Source organism: Silurus aristotelis (assembly GCF_946808225.1).
Source record: "Silurus aristotelis genome assembly, chromosome: 25".
In the NCBI taxonomy this organism is placed as follows: Eukaryota; Metazoa; Chordata; class Actinopteri; order Siluriformes; family Siluridae; genus Silurus; species Silurus aristotelis.
Window position 1 is genome coordinate 2,912,682 of NC_139598.1, and position 16,937 is coordinate 2,929,618.

The 16,937-nt window shown below is 41.8% G+C and overlaps 2 protein-coding genes across 3 annotated transcripts; one reads left to right on the forward strand and one right to left on the reverse strand.

Annotated features, from left to right (window-relative positions):
• Window positions 1–2,473: 2,473 nt before the first annotated feature.
• On the reverse strand, window positions 2,474–11,617 carry usp12a (ubiquitin specific peptidase 12a). Of its 2 annotated transcripts, none has more exons than XR_014531616.1 (9): window positions 11,000–11,617; window positions 7,188–7,268; window positions 6,862–7,075; window positions 6,468–6,700; window positions 6,278–6,354; window positions 6,100–6,183; window positions 5,812–6,009; window positions 4,819–5,725; window positions 2,474–4,533 (listed from the first exon to the last, which is right to left on the reverse strand). XR_014531616.1 is itself a non-coding variant. In XM_083530195.1 (9 exons), the coding sequence occupies exons 1-9, from the start codon at window positions 11,045–11,047 to the stop codon at window positions 3,750–3,752; spliced, it is 1,116 nt and encodes a 371-aa protein (XP_083386321.1). In that variant the 5' UTR covers window positions 11,048–11,617; the 3' UTR covers window positions 2,474–3,749. The 2 variants fall into 2 exon arrangements, 1 of the variants encoding a protein (XP_083386321.1); XM_083530195.1 differs by having other exon boundaries at window positions 2,474–3,851; window positions 5,647–5,725.
• Window positions 11,618–11,645: 28 nt separating this feature from the next.
• Window positions 11,646–14,378, forward strand: rpl21 (ribosomal protein L21). Its single transcript, XM_083530200.1, has 6 exons — window positions 11,646–11,727; window positions 12,288–12,366; window positions 12,448–12,509; window positions 13,453–13,565; window positions 13,891–14,041; window positions 14,255–14,378. Exons 2-6 carry the CDS (start codon window positions 12,300–12,302, stop codon window positions 14,342–14,344), a joined length of 483 nt encoding a protein of 160 aa, XP_083386326.1. The 5' UTR covers window positions 11,646–11,727; window positions 12,288–12,299; the 3' UTR covers window positions 14,345–14,378.
• The last annotated feature ends 2,559 nt before the right edge of the window (window positions 14,379–16,937 follow it).

A 16,937-nucleotide genomic window follows, 5' to 3' on the forward strand; every position in this document is an offset into this window, starting at 1 on the left:
GTCCATATTTGACGGGGGCGTGTCCAAAGTTGATATGGACGTTTATATAGTCGCTATGGTTTTTATACAAATTAGATATAAGCCTGTGCAAAGTTGATGTGGGGAATCTAAAGTTGAGAAAAGTTTCATTGTAGATAAATGTTGAACGAATTGGTCATACTGGGAAGAAAGACAGCTGCAAGAATCTTCCAGGGTGGCACCGGGTGTCAACTGCCACCCTACAAAAAAACATTGCCATCCTATCTGCCACCCCAGCACTGGTATCACATAGTATAAAATATACATTTAACCAGTTTTCTTGACTGATATACAGCAGCAGCTCTTTTATGTGACGAAATAAAAAAACATACACCTGTAAATAATGGCAAGAAATCTTGTTTTTCTATTAAAGCGTAGTCTAAAAAACACTTATGAACTGATCCGTTTTAGTGAATCAAATACACTCAGTCTAAACACTGATCACAAGCAAATGACTCGATCTGGCTCTTTTAACAAATTGAATTTTTTGTATAAGTGAAATACTTATACATTTAAATGAAATACATTGAATTTATGTCTTTCCAATCTAGAAATCCGATTTGAGTAAAGTTAATCACACATTAGTCTTGATTAGTCTAGATCTGCAACTGGTAGTAGAAACCCATACTGGTTCTCTCTATTATGGTTCCTAATGCTGAACAATCACACATGCTGTGATTTTTACTGCAGGAAGTTTCCAGTGAGCTTTTCTACTACTGCTATAAGAGCTTTATTAATGCGTATCGACTAGTTTTCCACTTCTGAGAACAAATCAGGATGGGGATCATGTGCACTTAAGCAGCATTCACACCCACTGGCAGTTTCATATTTGTGTGAACTTTTCTCAACCAAAATACTTTGTGCTGCTTTTCTTTCTGAACTTACACCAGCCATAGCAAAGCTGTATGTACATGCTACCTAGAGTCACCTAAAGTCACCTGCAATCTCTGCTACTACCTCTCCAACTTCTTGAGTGAGTGGGGAACTGAAGAAACGTCAGACCTCCCAAATGACACAAGGTTGGTCTGAGAAATCGATCGCATTTGTTGCATTATCATACATTTCTATACAGGGGAGAAAATCCATAGTTTCAAACATGCGATGTCAAATGTTTTTAAATCACAATATCATATAATATGATTAGCAACAGTTCTCATAGCGTCAGGTCTGAGTGGGTGTTTTTTATTTGATTTGTAAAATCTTTGCTGAAGCCTCGAAACAGATCGCATTTTCGTTCAAAAGTTGCTCATTTCACCGCTCCCCTGTTACCATCTATTCTGAGAAAGCGCTATTAACAGCACGCTGATCTGTGTCATCCAGTCATCCTGCATTTCTTTCCATCCTCTGTAGCCATTCAACTGATTGCAGCTCTTCACCTTTCTGCCTGTTTCCTCTTCCAGATGTAAATGGATTCCCACCACAATTGCTTTTGGGATTGTCTTCTAAATCCTACATACACTCTCCACAAATGTAAACAATCTACTTCCTTCCAAACTTTATCTCCATAATGACTCGGACACTTTGAGTGATTGTGTATTTTACACCTCAGGAAATCAAAGGTACAAATTCTGATTTTAAACTGAAGAATGTACATTGCAATTTCTGTGTTTGCCCATGTTGCAGAAAAGGTAGGGTTTGTGTCAACTCTCCAGCTTGTTGCTGATTGGAGCAATTAATAGTAAGAACCAGTGATGGAGAGTAACGAAGTCAATTAAGTTGTAATTAAGTAAGTTTTTTCTTTTATGTATCTGTGTTTTACTGAAGTATTTCTATTTAGGGAGAGAGACTGTACCCCATTTGCCTGATTTCCCAGTCAAATATCATCCTTTTCATCAGCGAGTCACCAATCAGGATCGAGCGCGAGCTCTGTTTTGAACGTTTTTGATCGCCGCTTTGTGTATCTACTGATCACCAACATACAGTTCAACTTCAGCAGAACTTTTAGAGCGGAATAAATGATGGAAAGAAACTCCTGACTTGAACTCGGAACAACACCTGTGGCCTCATTTGCACAATTTTTTTGAAGTGAGAAGGTTTTGAGCTCATAAATGTAATAGATATAAATCAGTGTTTGACTCATATGTCATTCTATATTATATTCTAGATTGGAGTGTTGAGTAACAGTTGCAACAGTCTTGTGACAAAAATTATAATAGGAACATTATAGTTATAATAAATCATAGTACTTTGGATCCTTAAGTAGATTTAAAGGTTAACACTTTTCTACTTTTACTCAAGTGAAAGTTCAAAAGGAGCAATTTTACTTTTACTGGAGTCACATTTTACACACACACACACACACACACACACACACACAGACACACACAGCAGCACTCTTGATGGACGCAGGTCAGTAGTGAGGAGATGGAAATTACTTAAAATTTACTTAAACATGGGCTACAATAATAACAGATTTGAAGCAACACCTGGAAATAATGGCACGGTAAAAATAAAATTACACATTTTAAAACAATTTTATTCCAAATGCAGTAAATCAGCCTCGACAGGTTTGATGCGTTCGAATGTCTTGACGCGTTTGAAGTTCTTCAGTTTTGCACCGGAGCTCTGATAAAACCGAACAAGAATTTACCGGATTATTAAAAAAACAAACAAACAAAAAACTAAAAAAAAAAAAAAAAAAATCAGGCAAACGTAAAATTGACAACAACAAAAACTCCAGATGTCTAGACGTCTTTGGCGTAAGAGTGTACAAATTTGTTGCACTCGACTGTCACTCTAAATCTTTCCTAGATATATTTCTACAAGCTGAAGAAGACACTAATAGAATCAATCGTCTGGTAAAATGCATGAAAACTTATAATAAGAGCGATTCCTGGCATGTAACATGGCGGCTACTTTTGTTCATACTCAGATTGATTATGTTGTGATCGGCGCTTTGTATTACATTTTTATTATTATTTGTGAGCAACGATAACACGCCACCTTCGGTGCAAAACTCAAGACGCAAACGTCCGACACCGAACAATTAACTAATGGTGTAAATGTGGTCATTTTTGTTTCAAACCGATTTCACTTGGTTCGACGGAAATCCGATAGATCTGATGTATCTTCCTCTGTGTCCCGTGCTATACATTTTTATTTCTTTTTCTTTAAAACAGAAAATGATTTCACAACAGGCCGTCTCAAGCAAACCCTCACACAAACCTGCCAAACACCTACAAAACTGTATCAAAAGTGCACCATAGTGTTATACATCTTTTCAACGTTTCGATCGTTTTTTTTTCACCTATATCAGTAATTAATATTATTATAATTTCATAATATTTATACAAATACCACTATGTACAAGGTAGAAATACATAAACCCACAAATAGCCCCATATGTTCCGTTTATAGCCCCTCCCCCTCTGTTCTGGGCACGCCCCCTGTTTTCCCCCATGCACAAGCCTTTTGGTCAGAAACTCAGGCTTATAAAGGTTGCAGCATGTCAGGACTGTCAGGATCACAGAGTCGAGTACATTGGAAACATTTCAGCCAGTGCGATTAAAAAATTTTTTTGGGGATGCACACACAACGCTGTAACTGCATCACATCCGGAGTGCCGGTTGGGAGAATGCTGGAATCAAGGGCCGCGGGAAGTATGGTGGGGGGGGGGGGGGGGTAGTCCGAGCGATCTGATCCAGCCTGTTCTCAGTGGAACGCAGAAGGATAGGAGTCGCAGGCCGACACGTTCCGCAGGGTTCCATTAGGGGCCGCTGTGCTGAATATTCTCAGTCTCTGGATTGGTAGAACAGGATGTAACCCGACTCGGAGTTCTTGGAGATTTCCGAGGTAAGTCCGTAGAACTCCTCTATCGCCTGGGCGTCGATTTTCTGTTAGAAAAACACAGACGTGAAAAGAAAGTCTGCAACATTGAGGGTTCGGTTGCGAAACGCAGGCATGACACAGAGCAATGATTTCTGCCACATTTTAGCTACGGTTTATAAAAGTTACACTATGTGGACAAAAGAACTGGGACACCTGACTGGTTCTTTTTCAAACTGTTATGCTAAGCTAAAGGCACACAACTGTAGAGGGCGTCTTTATATGCAGTAGCATAAAATTTTCCCTTGAACTAGGAGACCCAAACCTGTTCCAGCATGACAATACCCCTGTGCACAAAACCAACTCCATGAAGATCTGCTTTGCATGGGTTGGAGTGGAAGATCTTCTGCTTTGAGATGAATTGAAACACTGTCTGCACGCCAGGCCTCCTCACATCACATCATTTCCAGATGAGTAGAAGGAATATTAAGAGTGAATTGAAACTAAATATGGAATGCGATGCTAAAAAAGCACATAACACATTAATGACCAGGTGTCCGCAAACTTTTGGAAATATAGTGCATGATGCAATAAAGTAACAAACCCAAACTTGAATCTTTTTTTTCAGGCCAACCTTTGTGTTTGTATTTGCATCAGTTTGCCTGAAGCCGACATATTTCTACGCATTGGATTTACATTTGGGACCGTAAAGTCGTCTTCACGGGCAGTGGTGGTTCAGTGGTTAATGCTCTGGGTTACTGATTGTAGGGTCAGGGGTTCAAGCCCCAGCATTAAAATACTGTTGGGCCCTTAAGCAAGGCCCTTAACCCTATCTGCTCAAGGTGCACTGTATCATGGCTGACCCTGTGCTCTGACCCCAGATCCTTGACTACCTGGGATATGTGAAAGAGCAATAGTGGGTCAGTGGTTAAGGTCATGTCCAAACCACCATGTTTTTGTTTGAAAACAATTTTCACACCGAGACGGCGTTTTCAGTCAACGTAGCCGTCAGTGGAGAAACGTACAAAAAAAAACAAACAAACAAACAAAAACCCTGAAGACTTTAGAAAACGCTGACACGTCGTTTTGTCGTTGCCGCAACATTTTTAAAGTTTAAAAAAAATTGAAATATATGGCAGGAGGAAATGGCGTCTTGCGTTTCTGCTCGTAAGTGTTTTTAGACGTTTCCGTCAAGACGAGCAACTTTTGGGAAATGATCAAAAACTATGCTTTTCAGATGAAAAATGGATTAGTGTAAATGTAGCCTAAGGCTCTGGGTTACTGATCGTCAGGTGGGGGAATGGGTTCAAGCTGCACTACCACTGGCACCTCTTGGGCCCTTGAGCAAGGCCCTAAACCCTCTGTGTCCCCAGCCTTCTAACATCTCTGGGATATGCAAAGAAAAAAATTCATTGCACTCTAATGTACATGTGACATTTTTACCCCTTTTTCCATACAGCTTGAATGTTAGTAGCCGAGATTGTACACACAGGAACACATCCAGATCAAACGACTAATCTCGTTTTAGAACACGCACAAAAAACGTGCTCAGGCCACACCATACAGAGAACGGACTGATTATTGTACATGATACAACCGTGAAAGAGGAATAATTTATAATGGCACTATCCAGTGTCAGTCAGAAGGAGGAAGGTTCTCGTTTGAGGCTCAGGTTTGCTTTCTCAACGGTTTTTGCTGAACTCCATAAACATCTGATTTTCTGATGATGGATCTATAACTGCATCTCAATGTCTTTTTATAAAATGTAAATTTTTTTGGGTTTATTAAAAAAAAGGAGCGAAACAGAAGAAGAGTGCAGCATGTCGGGTGAAATGGTTCGTTCCACCGGAAATGTTTCATTACCTCTACAATGTCATCGTCGAAAAGAAGCCAGAAGTCGTGACTCTTGACGATGGCGATGTAGTGTCCGCGATTGGGCCCGCTGTCAGAAAGAGACGTCACGCATCGTTTCAAACATTCTCCAAAAGAACATGATATTTTGCCAGTATAAAACGTGCTCTGCCGAACCTCCCACAATGCACCACCACGGCGACCAGGTCGTAAAGCCGCTCGGGATTGGTCGCGTCTCCGGACGTGTTGAAGAGGCGGAGCTCCAAAGGGAAGACCACGCGATAGCTGAGCTTAGTGTAGCGTTGGAGCTGCTCCATGTATTTAAATCTCTTCAGGTGCAGGGCTAAAATCATGGGCAGCTTTTTCACCCTCATCCTGTGACACACACACACACACGTTTACCGTCAACACACGTCGGCTGAGAAGCGGATTAGGCGCGCAAAGTGTTACGGGGGTCCTGTTTACCTTTTGTGTGCCTCCTGTTTACTCCTGCATTCCTCACAGTAGTATTTGTATTCACTACACAGGGTTTCTGTATTACTGAAGCCTCTAGAGAGACAAAACAAACAGGTCCAGGATCAAACCACAGGCGCAATTACGACTACGTGAGACATGTGGGGTGGGGACGAGACACGAGACACACCTGAGGCAGTGTGTGATCGACGTGTTCTGCTCGACGTCCACAGACAAATCCAAGAAATCCTCGTCCTTGCTGCTTATCTACAAAACGAGAAGGAAACGTCACACGTTAAAACCGGGCGTCGTATAGAACAACATTCTGACGAGATCCAGGTTTCGTGTCGTGCGGTAATGGTCTCTTCGGGTCGCATTACCGTCTCGCACGTGAGGCAGCGCGTCTCGTTGGTCAGCGTGCCCTGGAAGATCTCGTGCACCCACGTGGGGGACGGAGGAGCGCTGTTACTCTTCTGCGAGTCGAGCGTGCCGTTGGCCAGCTTGCCGTTATGCTTGTCCTGCTTCTTCTCCTCCTGCAGCAGGTCGGCGATAGTGTTCAGCAGGTAGTTGAGGAACTCGTGGGCATCCTGCTGCATGTAGTTGTCAAAGAGCTCTGCGAAACCCAGAACGTGATGTTTATGAATTTCTTTACACGTTTCTCAGACAGTCAGACTGATTATTTATTTATTTATTTATTTACACACACACACACACACACACACACACACACACACACAACCCCCCCCCCCAGATCCGACTCCCCCCCTCTCTCACCGTTCTCTTTGCGCAGCCGCGTGATGAACTTTTTCGGTGGGATGACGCCCACTTTCCTCTTCTGGTTGGCGATACTGTGGAACAGGTCGGCGAGGCAGGTGAGCAGGTTCTCCTTGCGCCGCGGTTGACTCCTGTAGGCCAGGATCTTTTCCCGAAACGGCCGGCAGAAGTACAGAGCCTGTAGAACCGAGTTGCAGTAGCAGGTGTTCCCGAACTGCAGGGGGCGAAAACAACGACGGACCAAGACAGACGTAAAAAACACACTAAGACACACGGCAAAAAAAAAAAAAAAAAAAAAGGATGAGCTCGAAGGTGCGTGTGCTTACGTTAACCAGTCCGAAGTAGTGCTCATTGACAGGGAACTGCTCCGAGCCAATTTCTTTCTCCAAAGTGGAGGCATTGGCGCCCTGAAAACATAAAACACACCCGATTTTGTGGATTTTTTCAGCAATATAATCTAAAAACATACATTTATAGTATTGGGACACCCGAATTTTCCAGCAGACCCAAACCTGTTCCAGCATGACAATATCCCTGAAACCAGCTCAATGAAGATCCTCACCTACATCAGTACCTGACTTTACTAACAACCTTGTGGCTGAATGAATCTTCACAAATCTTCACAAAATCTAGTGGAACATCTTCCCAGAAGAGCGACACTTATTTTAAAAGCAAATGGGGACTAAAGGTAGAACGGGATGTTCATTATCTTCTGCTCAGGTGTCCACAAACTTAAGTTCCTTTACTGTAGCTTTGAGGACAATCACCCTTCCGTCTGCCTTTGGCTCAAATAGAATCGGCTTGAACAAAAGCAACGGCAAAAGCTCACAACGTTTTGACGTGTAAATGACCATCATTTTGTACACGTGAGCACGTGAGAATAAGGGTGACGGGTTTCGTTAAATAGACTGACTGGAAATTCGGAATCTAAAGTAAAACACACGGTCGATAGTGCAAAAGAGGAGGCCCAGAACTTCACTTCATGACAACCTCCAAAAAAAAAAAACCCTAATCAGACTCAGTATGATGTTATGCTAGAATCCGATTTCATCTGCTCTTTCGTACAGTTCTTCATCTCCTACCTCCACCTCCTACAAGAATTACAGGCTTTTGATTGGTTACCACTAGAAGTATGACGGCACACGTATTCGTACCGAATCGTTTCTGTACTGGGCTTTCGGGAGTTAAAAACAGGGGGTTCCCTCAACAAGCTATTAACCGCAAGTTTGTTTAGTCTCCGCCTCGCACTTTGAGCGCGGTGTCACTTTTTTTTTTTTTAAGCTTGAAAACATACACAACAACGCCAGGGTATAAAAATCAAACTAGAGTTTGTGCAGTGACTTTGTTTCGCACCGTACCAGAAATACGTTTTGTAGCGCGTTGCTTTGCGAATGCGTGAACTCGCTGCCGCTTCCTGCATTTTTATGACAGTCGAACAATATGGATTCTGTTGCCTTTAATGTACAGCTTCAAGAATTTCTCTTAAAACGGGAAGATCTCGACAATTCTGCATTTCGAGGAAGAGAATAAATGAGGGCTGAAAGGAAGGAAGACATTTGTCTCCAAAAGTCTCCTTCCTAAAGTAGAGCAGTTGAGTAGATTAGATCTTCAGTAAATTAAATATTTAATGTAAAACATACATATATATGTATCCGCAAAAGGGATCTAAAAAATGTGTTTAGTACATTTCAATTGTGCCAATTTAATCGATTACACATTTTAAACAATCGAATAAAAAAGTGCACTGCATTCAAATTTTTCTTTTTTTATTCATATATATTTTCTTTTTTTAATAATAAAAAAAAAAAATAATGACTTTAGAATCGAGGTATGTCCCGTTAAGGTCCTTAAGTTAAGGTCCTTGCTCGAGGGCCCAGCAGTGACACGGGGTGGTGCTGGGATTTGAACTTACGACCTTTCAATCCGAAGTCCAACGTTTCAACCACTTCCATTTATACCAATTATAGATTTCTGCAGCTGGAGAGCACTTCACTTTGCTTTTTGCTGAAGTCGCAGACGTGGTAATACACGTGGTCAGAACGGGGACCGAACGTGAAATGGGAAAAAGCTTAAGGTCAAGAGTTCACAAACTTTTGCTCATATCGTGTACGCATAAAGCTGAAGTGAAAACTTCACTGTATGAAACTAATTCTAATTAAAAGCTGTTTGTAGATTTTTGCTATCAAACTGTGTCCTGTTTCATCACGTGGCCTAATCAGATCAGGGGCATTGAGCTGCCGTGGGATTTAAACTCACGTCCTTTCCTTCACCTGGAAACCGACTGAAGCCGCACCTGAGCACGAACGCAGTTTCTTCACCTGCACCATGATGGAAAACACGGCAGGGTTCCTGTCAGATCCACTAAAATCTGCACAGTACATGAAAGCACTAAGAAAAAGCAGAGCGACAGAATCGAGTTTCTGCTGATAGCTCTTCCACTTCTTCTTTCTCAGCTTATTTTTTGGTTGATGCTGCACATTTCTAACCCTCGTTTCTCGTTTTCTGGTACGTGGGTTTGATCAGGACTCATGGCGGATATACAACATATCGGATCGGAAATCCGAAATCGGATTTTAGCACTATGTAACTATAGGAATGTAACTCGGATATATTTAAAGCAGCTTCTGCACCTGACACACAGCACGACGACTCGACTTCTTTGATGGACCCTTGTTTAGAGTGGGACCCGTCTTGGAAAACCTCTGTATGACTCTGACCACTGTACTGTTACTCAGTTTCAGGGTGTTACTGATCTTTATACAAGATACACATATTTGTATGGTTCTGTGAAGCAGACAAAAACATGTGGCTTTACATGGTTACATGTCATACAGCTGTTATCACTGAGGGTGTGCTCACTTCTGTGAGATTCTGTATGAATAGTGCATCTCTCTAAAGAATTGGTGCTCAAACTTTTTCCTATTGAAGGCCAGAAATTGAACTTGATGGAACTGTATTGTACATATGTGTGTGTAAATAAATAAAAATGGTGTATGTATATTATTAAGTATTTATAATACAACTTAGATGTGTGTTACGACAAGAACAAACAGGCCAGTTCTCTCTCACACACACACACACACACACACACACACACACACACACACACACACACACACACACACAGCTTTACTCTTTACACTGCATTCATGTCCATGAGTCGAGCTTGAGGAAGTGTCAACAGTGACGAAATGGTACGGTCCGTCGTAGGGGTGTTCAATAATTCTGATTTACGAGCCTTTCTAAACCGGGCGTGGAAACACATTTTAATGTTGATCGTTAGATTTTACTGACTTTTTTCTGTTTAAAAGACCCTTTAAACCGTTTGTCTTGACTTTGTTTTGGGAAAGATTAAGTCTTAAATAAGGGCGTCGGACCCCCTCCCTTAAAAAAAGCCAAAGTGTATGTTCCGGTGGTGTCACCTACACTACATCTTATATACACACACATATAAATATATTATTAATATTATCTGATCCCTATAATAAAATCGCATATCAAAGCACAAATATATATATGAGGACAAAGGACAATTATCACATATTCTGTGTGATTTTCTGTTATTATTACTTTGAGCACAATCAGTAGAGATATTACCGCAGTAATAACACCGCCTTTAGGTTTCAGGGTTATTTGTTGATATCGTGCGCTTTAAGAGGAAAAACCGGAGCATTTAAAACGTGATAATCAAAATCTATATCGTGAATATTATGATTTAAAAATCGGGTGTGTGATTTTGCTGTGCTTAGGTGCTGTTCAGTTGTGACTACAGGCTGGGAAATGTTTCATGCTAAAGCTACAAGATGCAGAAAAACCGCAGCCCTCCGCTTTGCGGTTGCAGAGTCAAAAGTAAATCTCACACGCCCGCACACACACACATACACACACAATCGCAGCAAAACGCCTAATAAAATTCGGATTCCACCTCGAAATAATAGAACAGTGCGTTATTAGGCCTACGGAAACATCCCCACTTGGCGCACAGGGAAACACACACACACACACACACACACACACACACACACACACACACACAACTGCACGCAGGATCCCCAGGAGCGTAAACCATCAAATAGCTTTCTGAGTCAGGATCGTGAAATTAAGAGAACCGCCCCATGATAGAAAGCAATTCGCTTACCATGGTACAATAAGAGGCAAATTTGGAAACTGTCATTAGGATTTCCATTCGGCCAGCGCCATCTTCCACCCAATCACCGCGCGGAGGCGAAAACGAGTCCCCCGCTCAGGACCGGCCGCACGGCACTAACCCGCCGGCGGTGTTTCAAAAACCCTCCCGGATTACGTCTGTGTGCTCTACTTAGGGCGCTTCAGTGCTCTACAATCTACGCACGTAGTGCACTCCTGTAGCGCCTGTTGTGTGGTTTGGAACTCCGCCGTGATGGACAAGCCACCGGGTCTTAGCGCTGGGTACGAACACAACCTTCCGTGAACACCTGTGTGATTTGACATGTTTGGAAATAAAATCGAATCAAATAAAAATAACGAGGCTCCATTTTGCTTCAGGAGGCTCTTCGACATCCGCGTTATCAATTGAGAAAACGTAACACGTATTAAAAAGAAAATTATTATAAAGAAATAATAATAATGATAATAATAAAAGTTCATTTCAGACAGAAATACGTTTTATAACAAGACCCTAGCATATATTAGCTGTCTGCTATTCCTAAGGACACCAAACGAAATTTGAGTTTTATAGTCCATTTTTGGGCGCATAGCGTCACACTTATAGTACACAATTTTACTCAGGCGATTAACAGAGTCGCCTATTTTCCTCTTTAGAAGGCCGAGCCGAAGGACCCCCAAATTCTCTTTCCGCCCGAACCGCCATCTTGCGAGCACCCGGGGGTAAGATGTACTCCCGTAATTGTTCATAAAAACGGAGATTTGCTCAAGTTTATAGAATTGTAACCGCTCAGGGATGTAATAACTAGATTTTTATTTAGGGTTGGGTTTAAAAAGCGGAGTCTGGCTGCAGTTGAATAGTGAAAATTAATGAAAAAAAAGATGGAGTCGGGGAGCGTTCGCGTGGCTGAACATGTGGGTGTAGGGAACGCTGTAATTCGAATTCGAGTTTAATTCGAATTAATCTGCTGGATATTTCCACATTCACGTGATGCATTTACACACGTGTTGTACAGCACTGGTCTGATCTAGCACTGTGGTAAAGGCAGTGATTAGTGATGCTGATGGTTATTAATATCTTTATGTGCATTAGACATTGAAAGTCCGATCCAAAGACACGTGAATAGAAATGCAGTCTTTTAATAATCTATTGTGGTCGCTCCAATTGTCTAATGATCATATTGACATCTTTGCACACTGCTGTCTTAATACACAGACATGCCTGTGATCTGTTCTAATTTGTATCCTTTAATAAAATGTCTGTTCCTTTTGTTTACTTCTAGTAATCAGGCACCATGACGAACACAAGAGGCAAGAGGAGAGGAACCAGGTACATGTTTGCCAGGCCCTTCCGCAAGCATGGTGAGTGAAATCATCTCAGTATTGAATGAGAAGAGCGAGAAAAATGACTGTATTTGTAACATCTCCTTCTTCTTATCACAGGTCCAGTTCCTCTGTCCACTTACATGCGCATCTACAAGAAGGGTGATATTGTTGATATCAAGGTGAGTGAAGTGACTTGTGGTTTGAAGCGTTAAGTGCAGTTTGGGATTGGGTCGAGCGTCAGATTGTTCTGTCTGATGATTCGTGAGAATGGAGGAAAAAAAAATTAGGCTTTTACTGCTGATCAACCATTCAATCCATCCAGATAGAAGTCCAGTTGACATTAGTGAAGGTTCTGATTAACCACACCAGGAAGACTGAGAATCTTCACAAAGAATTGAGGCTGTTTAAAGCACCTGGTTTACAACTGCCATCACCAGACACTTCATAATGCTTATTTGTGTAACAGCATGTTGCAGTTCGGTTAATCTTTTTGTTTCCCGAAGGCAATTTGGTTGCAGCGTACGAGCAAATCACACAAGACAACTTCGTCTGAAAGCGCAGATTAATTTAACGCAGTTGCAATGACTGTGTGAAAACGCAGACTTTCAAAGACGAACACTCGTTTTCCAGGTGGAAGTGATGCAGGCTTGTGAGCCGCTCAATGCGCAGTGCAGGAACACGGGCGTTTTTAGATGCTTTTGGTGCGGAGGAGCATATTTTAGGAAACGCGTGCATGCGGCGCTGTCCACAATTTTCAGCGGAGGGGATAAATAAATGTGATACGACTAGGAGTTCTGTACAGAACGCCAGATGGGAGGAGGTAAAACTGATGATGCGTAGTTTAGGGAATCCACCAGTGCTCTGTGGCTTCACCCAAAACCTGTCTATGATGGAACTACACCATAAATATCTGCTTCATCCCTGTAATTTTACTTCCCTGATTAGCATTCGGCTCAGGACGATTGATCAAGTGTGTCTCAAAATCACCATTTTATCAAATGAATATAGAAATTAAAAGAATGAATGCAGGTGGGTGGTTGGGGGTCTAATCTACCTTGAGAATACTTCGTTTAATTGTATGGTCTGTTCCAACCCTGCTCTCTGCTCCTTTGCTGTTGATAGGGCACAGGCACCGTTCAGAAAGGCATGCCTCATAAGTGCTACCACGGCAAAACGGGACGCGTGTATAATGTCACACAGCACGCTGTAGGCATCATCGTCAACAAGCAGGTCAAGTAAGTAGAACTTCACTACAACTACCCTTGGACTGGTATCCAGATCATGTGAACTTTGTCTATATTTATTACATTGCTATAAGCCGAGGAAAAGGGGCCCAAAAAACATTTAATGTTCCATTACCCCCATCTTCACTTTACCATAAGGACCTCTGCGTGTCCTTTGTGGTCATTCATGTGGGGGAGAGAAGTCCTCCTTATGCACCCTGGCCAGACTGAGGTGTCTACTCCAGATTGTCAATAAGGACACACGTGTACATTCCCCCCCGAAAAGTTTGCAGGCGAATCGGTTCCTCGCTGACCCTCCTTATTTTCTTCTCGCAAGGGGCAAGATCCTGGCCAAGAGAATCAACGTGCGCATCGAGCATGTGAAGCACTCAAAGAGCAGGGAGAGCTTCCTGCAGCGCATCAAGGAGAACGAGAAGAGGAAGCTGGAGGCCAAGGCCAAGAACACCTGGGTGGAGCTCAAACGCCAGGTATGCGGCAAGAGCGCGGTCCATACGACACCTTATTGCGTGTTTTGCGATCAAGCTCTAATTATAAGATCGGTCTAGAACATTTGGATTCGGAATAAGATGTGCAATCTAATTTTAATATACATGCTGCAGTGTCTCACAGGTTGCTCATGTTTAGGCTGATTTACTTGATTGTGTGGTTTTTAAATGTCTTCACTTTTCTCCTCTGTATAGCCCGCTGCCCCTCGTCCAGCCCACTTCGTCAGCACCAAGAACAACGAGCCCCAACTCCTGGAGCCCATCCCCTACGAGTTCATGGCATAAATCTGCTGACCGAATAAAGATCTTTATACACACACACCTGTCTGTGGCTCTGTTTTTATTCATCACTTAACTCTTGTAGTATTAATGCACAAATTGAGAATGTTTGGAAATAGTGCAGGTGATTTAACTTCTAATGTTTTGCTCTTTTTTGAGCTGTCAAATGTTATGTATTTGATGTAATCTGATCGGCTCGCTGCACCTTTTGTGCCTCGGTTTTAGCTGGAAACGGGCAAGATGAGGCATCAAGGAAGATTAGTTTATTTATTTTAGGGAGAAAATTCCCTGAAGAGGCTTTAAAACGTTAGATTATTTCAATGTTGGTGGGGGTCGGTGACTCTGTGCTGCTGCTATTCACCCAATCTGCATAAATGTGGTCTTTTCTTGCAATAGAGAATATTTTTATATATGTGTTTAAAAAGTTGATGACCAAGGAGGAGGTTTATGGATCTGGTGAGGAAAGACATGCAGGTAGTTGGTTTGAAAGGGGCAGATGTAGAGGACAGGAGGGGTTTGGAGACGGATCATCCTCTGTGGCGCCCCCTAATGGGAAGAGCCGAACGAAGTAGTGTAAAAAAAGCTGTCTCTTTTTCCCTCCCCTCTCCTGGGAAAGCTGTTTAGTTCAATAAACACCAGGGAGCAGTGTAGGTAAACTAAAGCGTTTTCAATCGTCCAACTCTGAAGCAGAGGCGCATCTTTGGCAGTGGCGTGGAGGTTATTAATAGAAGCCAGAAATAAAAATACCATGACTAGCAAAACTTGGCTTGGTTTATTAAAATACAAGTTTAAAATGTTGGCATGCTGAATTTCTCTTCAAGCGATTCTGTAAATGACTTTGCTTTGAAAACTTTCAGTTTTTGTTTCTTTTACTATTTTACCATTTACTTAATGTTATTACATCATAACATATATATCACATAACCAGCAAGCTGATTCCCAGCATTGTTAGTCAGAAATTGTTCTACAAACCACCATTTCCTCATTAACCCTCATTCTACAGCAAAACCACCCCAACATATGCATAAAGTGAACGGGGGTGGTGCTCTGTATGTTTGTGCTACAGATCAACACATCATCTGTGTGCTAAACATAAAACCTTATTTCAGTTAAATCAGCCATCACTTTTACATACTACATTTGTCTGGATTTTAGACTGAATTCAACCACTGGATATTTGGCCAGTCGTGTGTATAGTGTATCACTATCAGAATATCACCAAGATGTTAGCAGATCTTCTAAGTCGCGAGGTAGGGCCTCCATGGATCGGACCTGTTCGTCCAACACATCCCACAGATGCTTGACTGGATTGAGGTCTGGGGAATTTGGAGGCCAAGTCAACGCCCAAAACGTTGTTTAGCTCCTCAAACCATCCTGCACCAATACTTTTGCTTTCTGGCAGGGTGCATTATCCTGCTGAAAGAGTTCACAGCCATCAGAGAATACAGTTTCCATAAAAGGGTGTACATCCACGTGGATGGCCGGACCCAAGGCTTCCCAGTATAACATTTCCCAAAGCATCATACTGCATCCGCTGGCTTGCCTGCTTCACAAAATGCATACTGGTGCCATGTGTTTCCCAGGTAAGTGACACACACGTGTATTAATGAGCCTTGGCGGCCCATGACCCTGTCGCCGGTTCTCCACTGTTACTTCCTTGGACCACTTTTGAGAGATACTGACCCCTGCAGATACTGACTGCTCAAATCCTTATGCTCACCCATTTTTCCTGCTTCTAACACATCAACTTTGAGGACAAAATGTTCACCTGCTGCCTGATAAATATATCCCACCCACTAACTTGCGCCATGATGAAGAGAAGGAGTTGGGACAGTATAGTACAGTAAATATTCCAGCAAAACAGAGCAACTACTGTAATGTATAAACTTTGAACTATAAGCTCTGTTTCAAAATTGGACTTTGAATCCCCAAAAACACAAAGAAATACATGCTCCAACACTGAGACAACTGAACTCTGTCAACCGCTAGCGAGAGTAAGGCACCTCACAAGGTGGGAAATAAAAAATGGAACCCGCAGAAATTAAATACTTTTGGTTTTATCGCTATCGTAAGAAAAATCACAAGTTGAACCATTGTAACTCCGGGACTAACAAACTTGTCCTGTAGATGTTCCACAACATGTAAGTGTAAAATATATGTTGGTGTTTATTAATTATTACTACAATGTTGGTAAATCACTGTATTATATAAGGAATAAAACATTGTGTGTGTGTGAAAGATTCACTTTACAAACAAATCCATCCTTTTCTTTGATAAGTAAAATCCCCAATACAGTAACTATAGAAACATTAACAATAAAACAAATACAATTATTATAAAAGTTCATTTCTTTTGGTGTCTGTTGTAACTGTTGTAACTGACCAGTCAGAACTGAAAATAATAATCCAAAACTAGTTGCAGGTGTTGATCATTTTATATATTCCTTATAGATTAAAAAAAAAAAAAAAGCAGGGGTGCCAATACATTTGAAATTGACTGTAAAAGGTTTTTTTTTTTTAAACAACAATGAGAAGCAGGTCAGAAAACAGAATGTACCAGGACTGATGCTTATTAAGATATTTGTGTGCTTATTGTGCAG

What these genes read in the sequence shown, in the direction of transcription:
- usp12a (XM_083530195.1), bottom strand. Translation starts at nt 11,047, where the DNA reads ATGGAAATCCTAATGACAGTTTCCAAATTTGCCTCTTATTGTACCATG. An exon ending in TTGCCTCTTATTGTACCATG is followed by an intron (nt 7,269 to 10,999) that starts GTAAGCGAATTG and finishes TTATGTTTTCAG; the next exon opens with GGCGCCAATGCCTCCACTTT. An exon ending in GCGGCTGCGCAAAGAGAACG is followed by an intron (nt 6,701 to 6,861) that starts GTGAGAGAGGGG and finishes TGGGTTTCGCAG; the next exon opens with AGCTCTTTGACAACTACATG.
- rpl21 (XM_083530200.1), top strand. Translation starts at nt 12,300, where the DNA reads ATGACGAACACAAGAGGCAAGAGGAGAGGAACCAGGTACATGTTTGCC. An exon ending in CAGGCCCTTCCGCAAGCATG is followed by an intron (nt 12,367 to 12,447) that starts GTGAGTGAAATC and finishes TTCTTATCACAG; the next exon opens with GTCCAGTTCCTCTGTCCACT. An exon ending in ATCGTCAACAAGCAGGTCAA is followed by an intron (nt 13,566 to 13,890) that starts GTAAGTAGAACT and finishes TCTTCTCGCAAG; the next exon opens with GGGCAAGATCCTGGCCAAGA.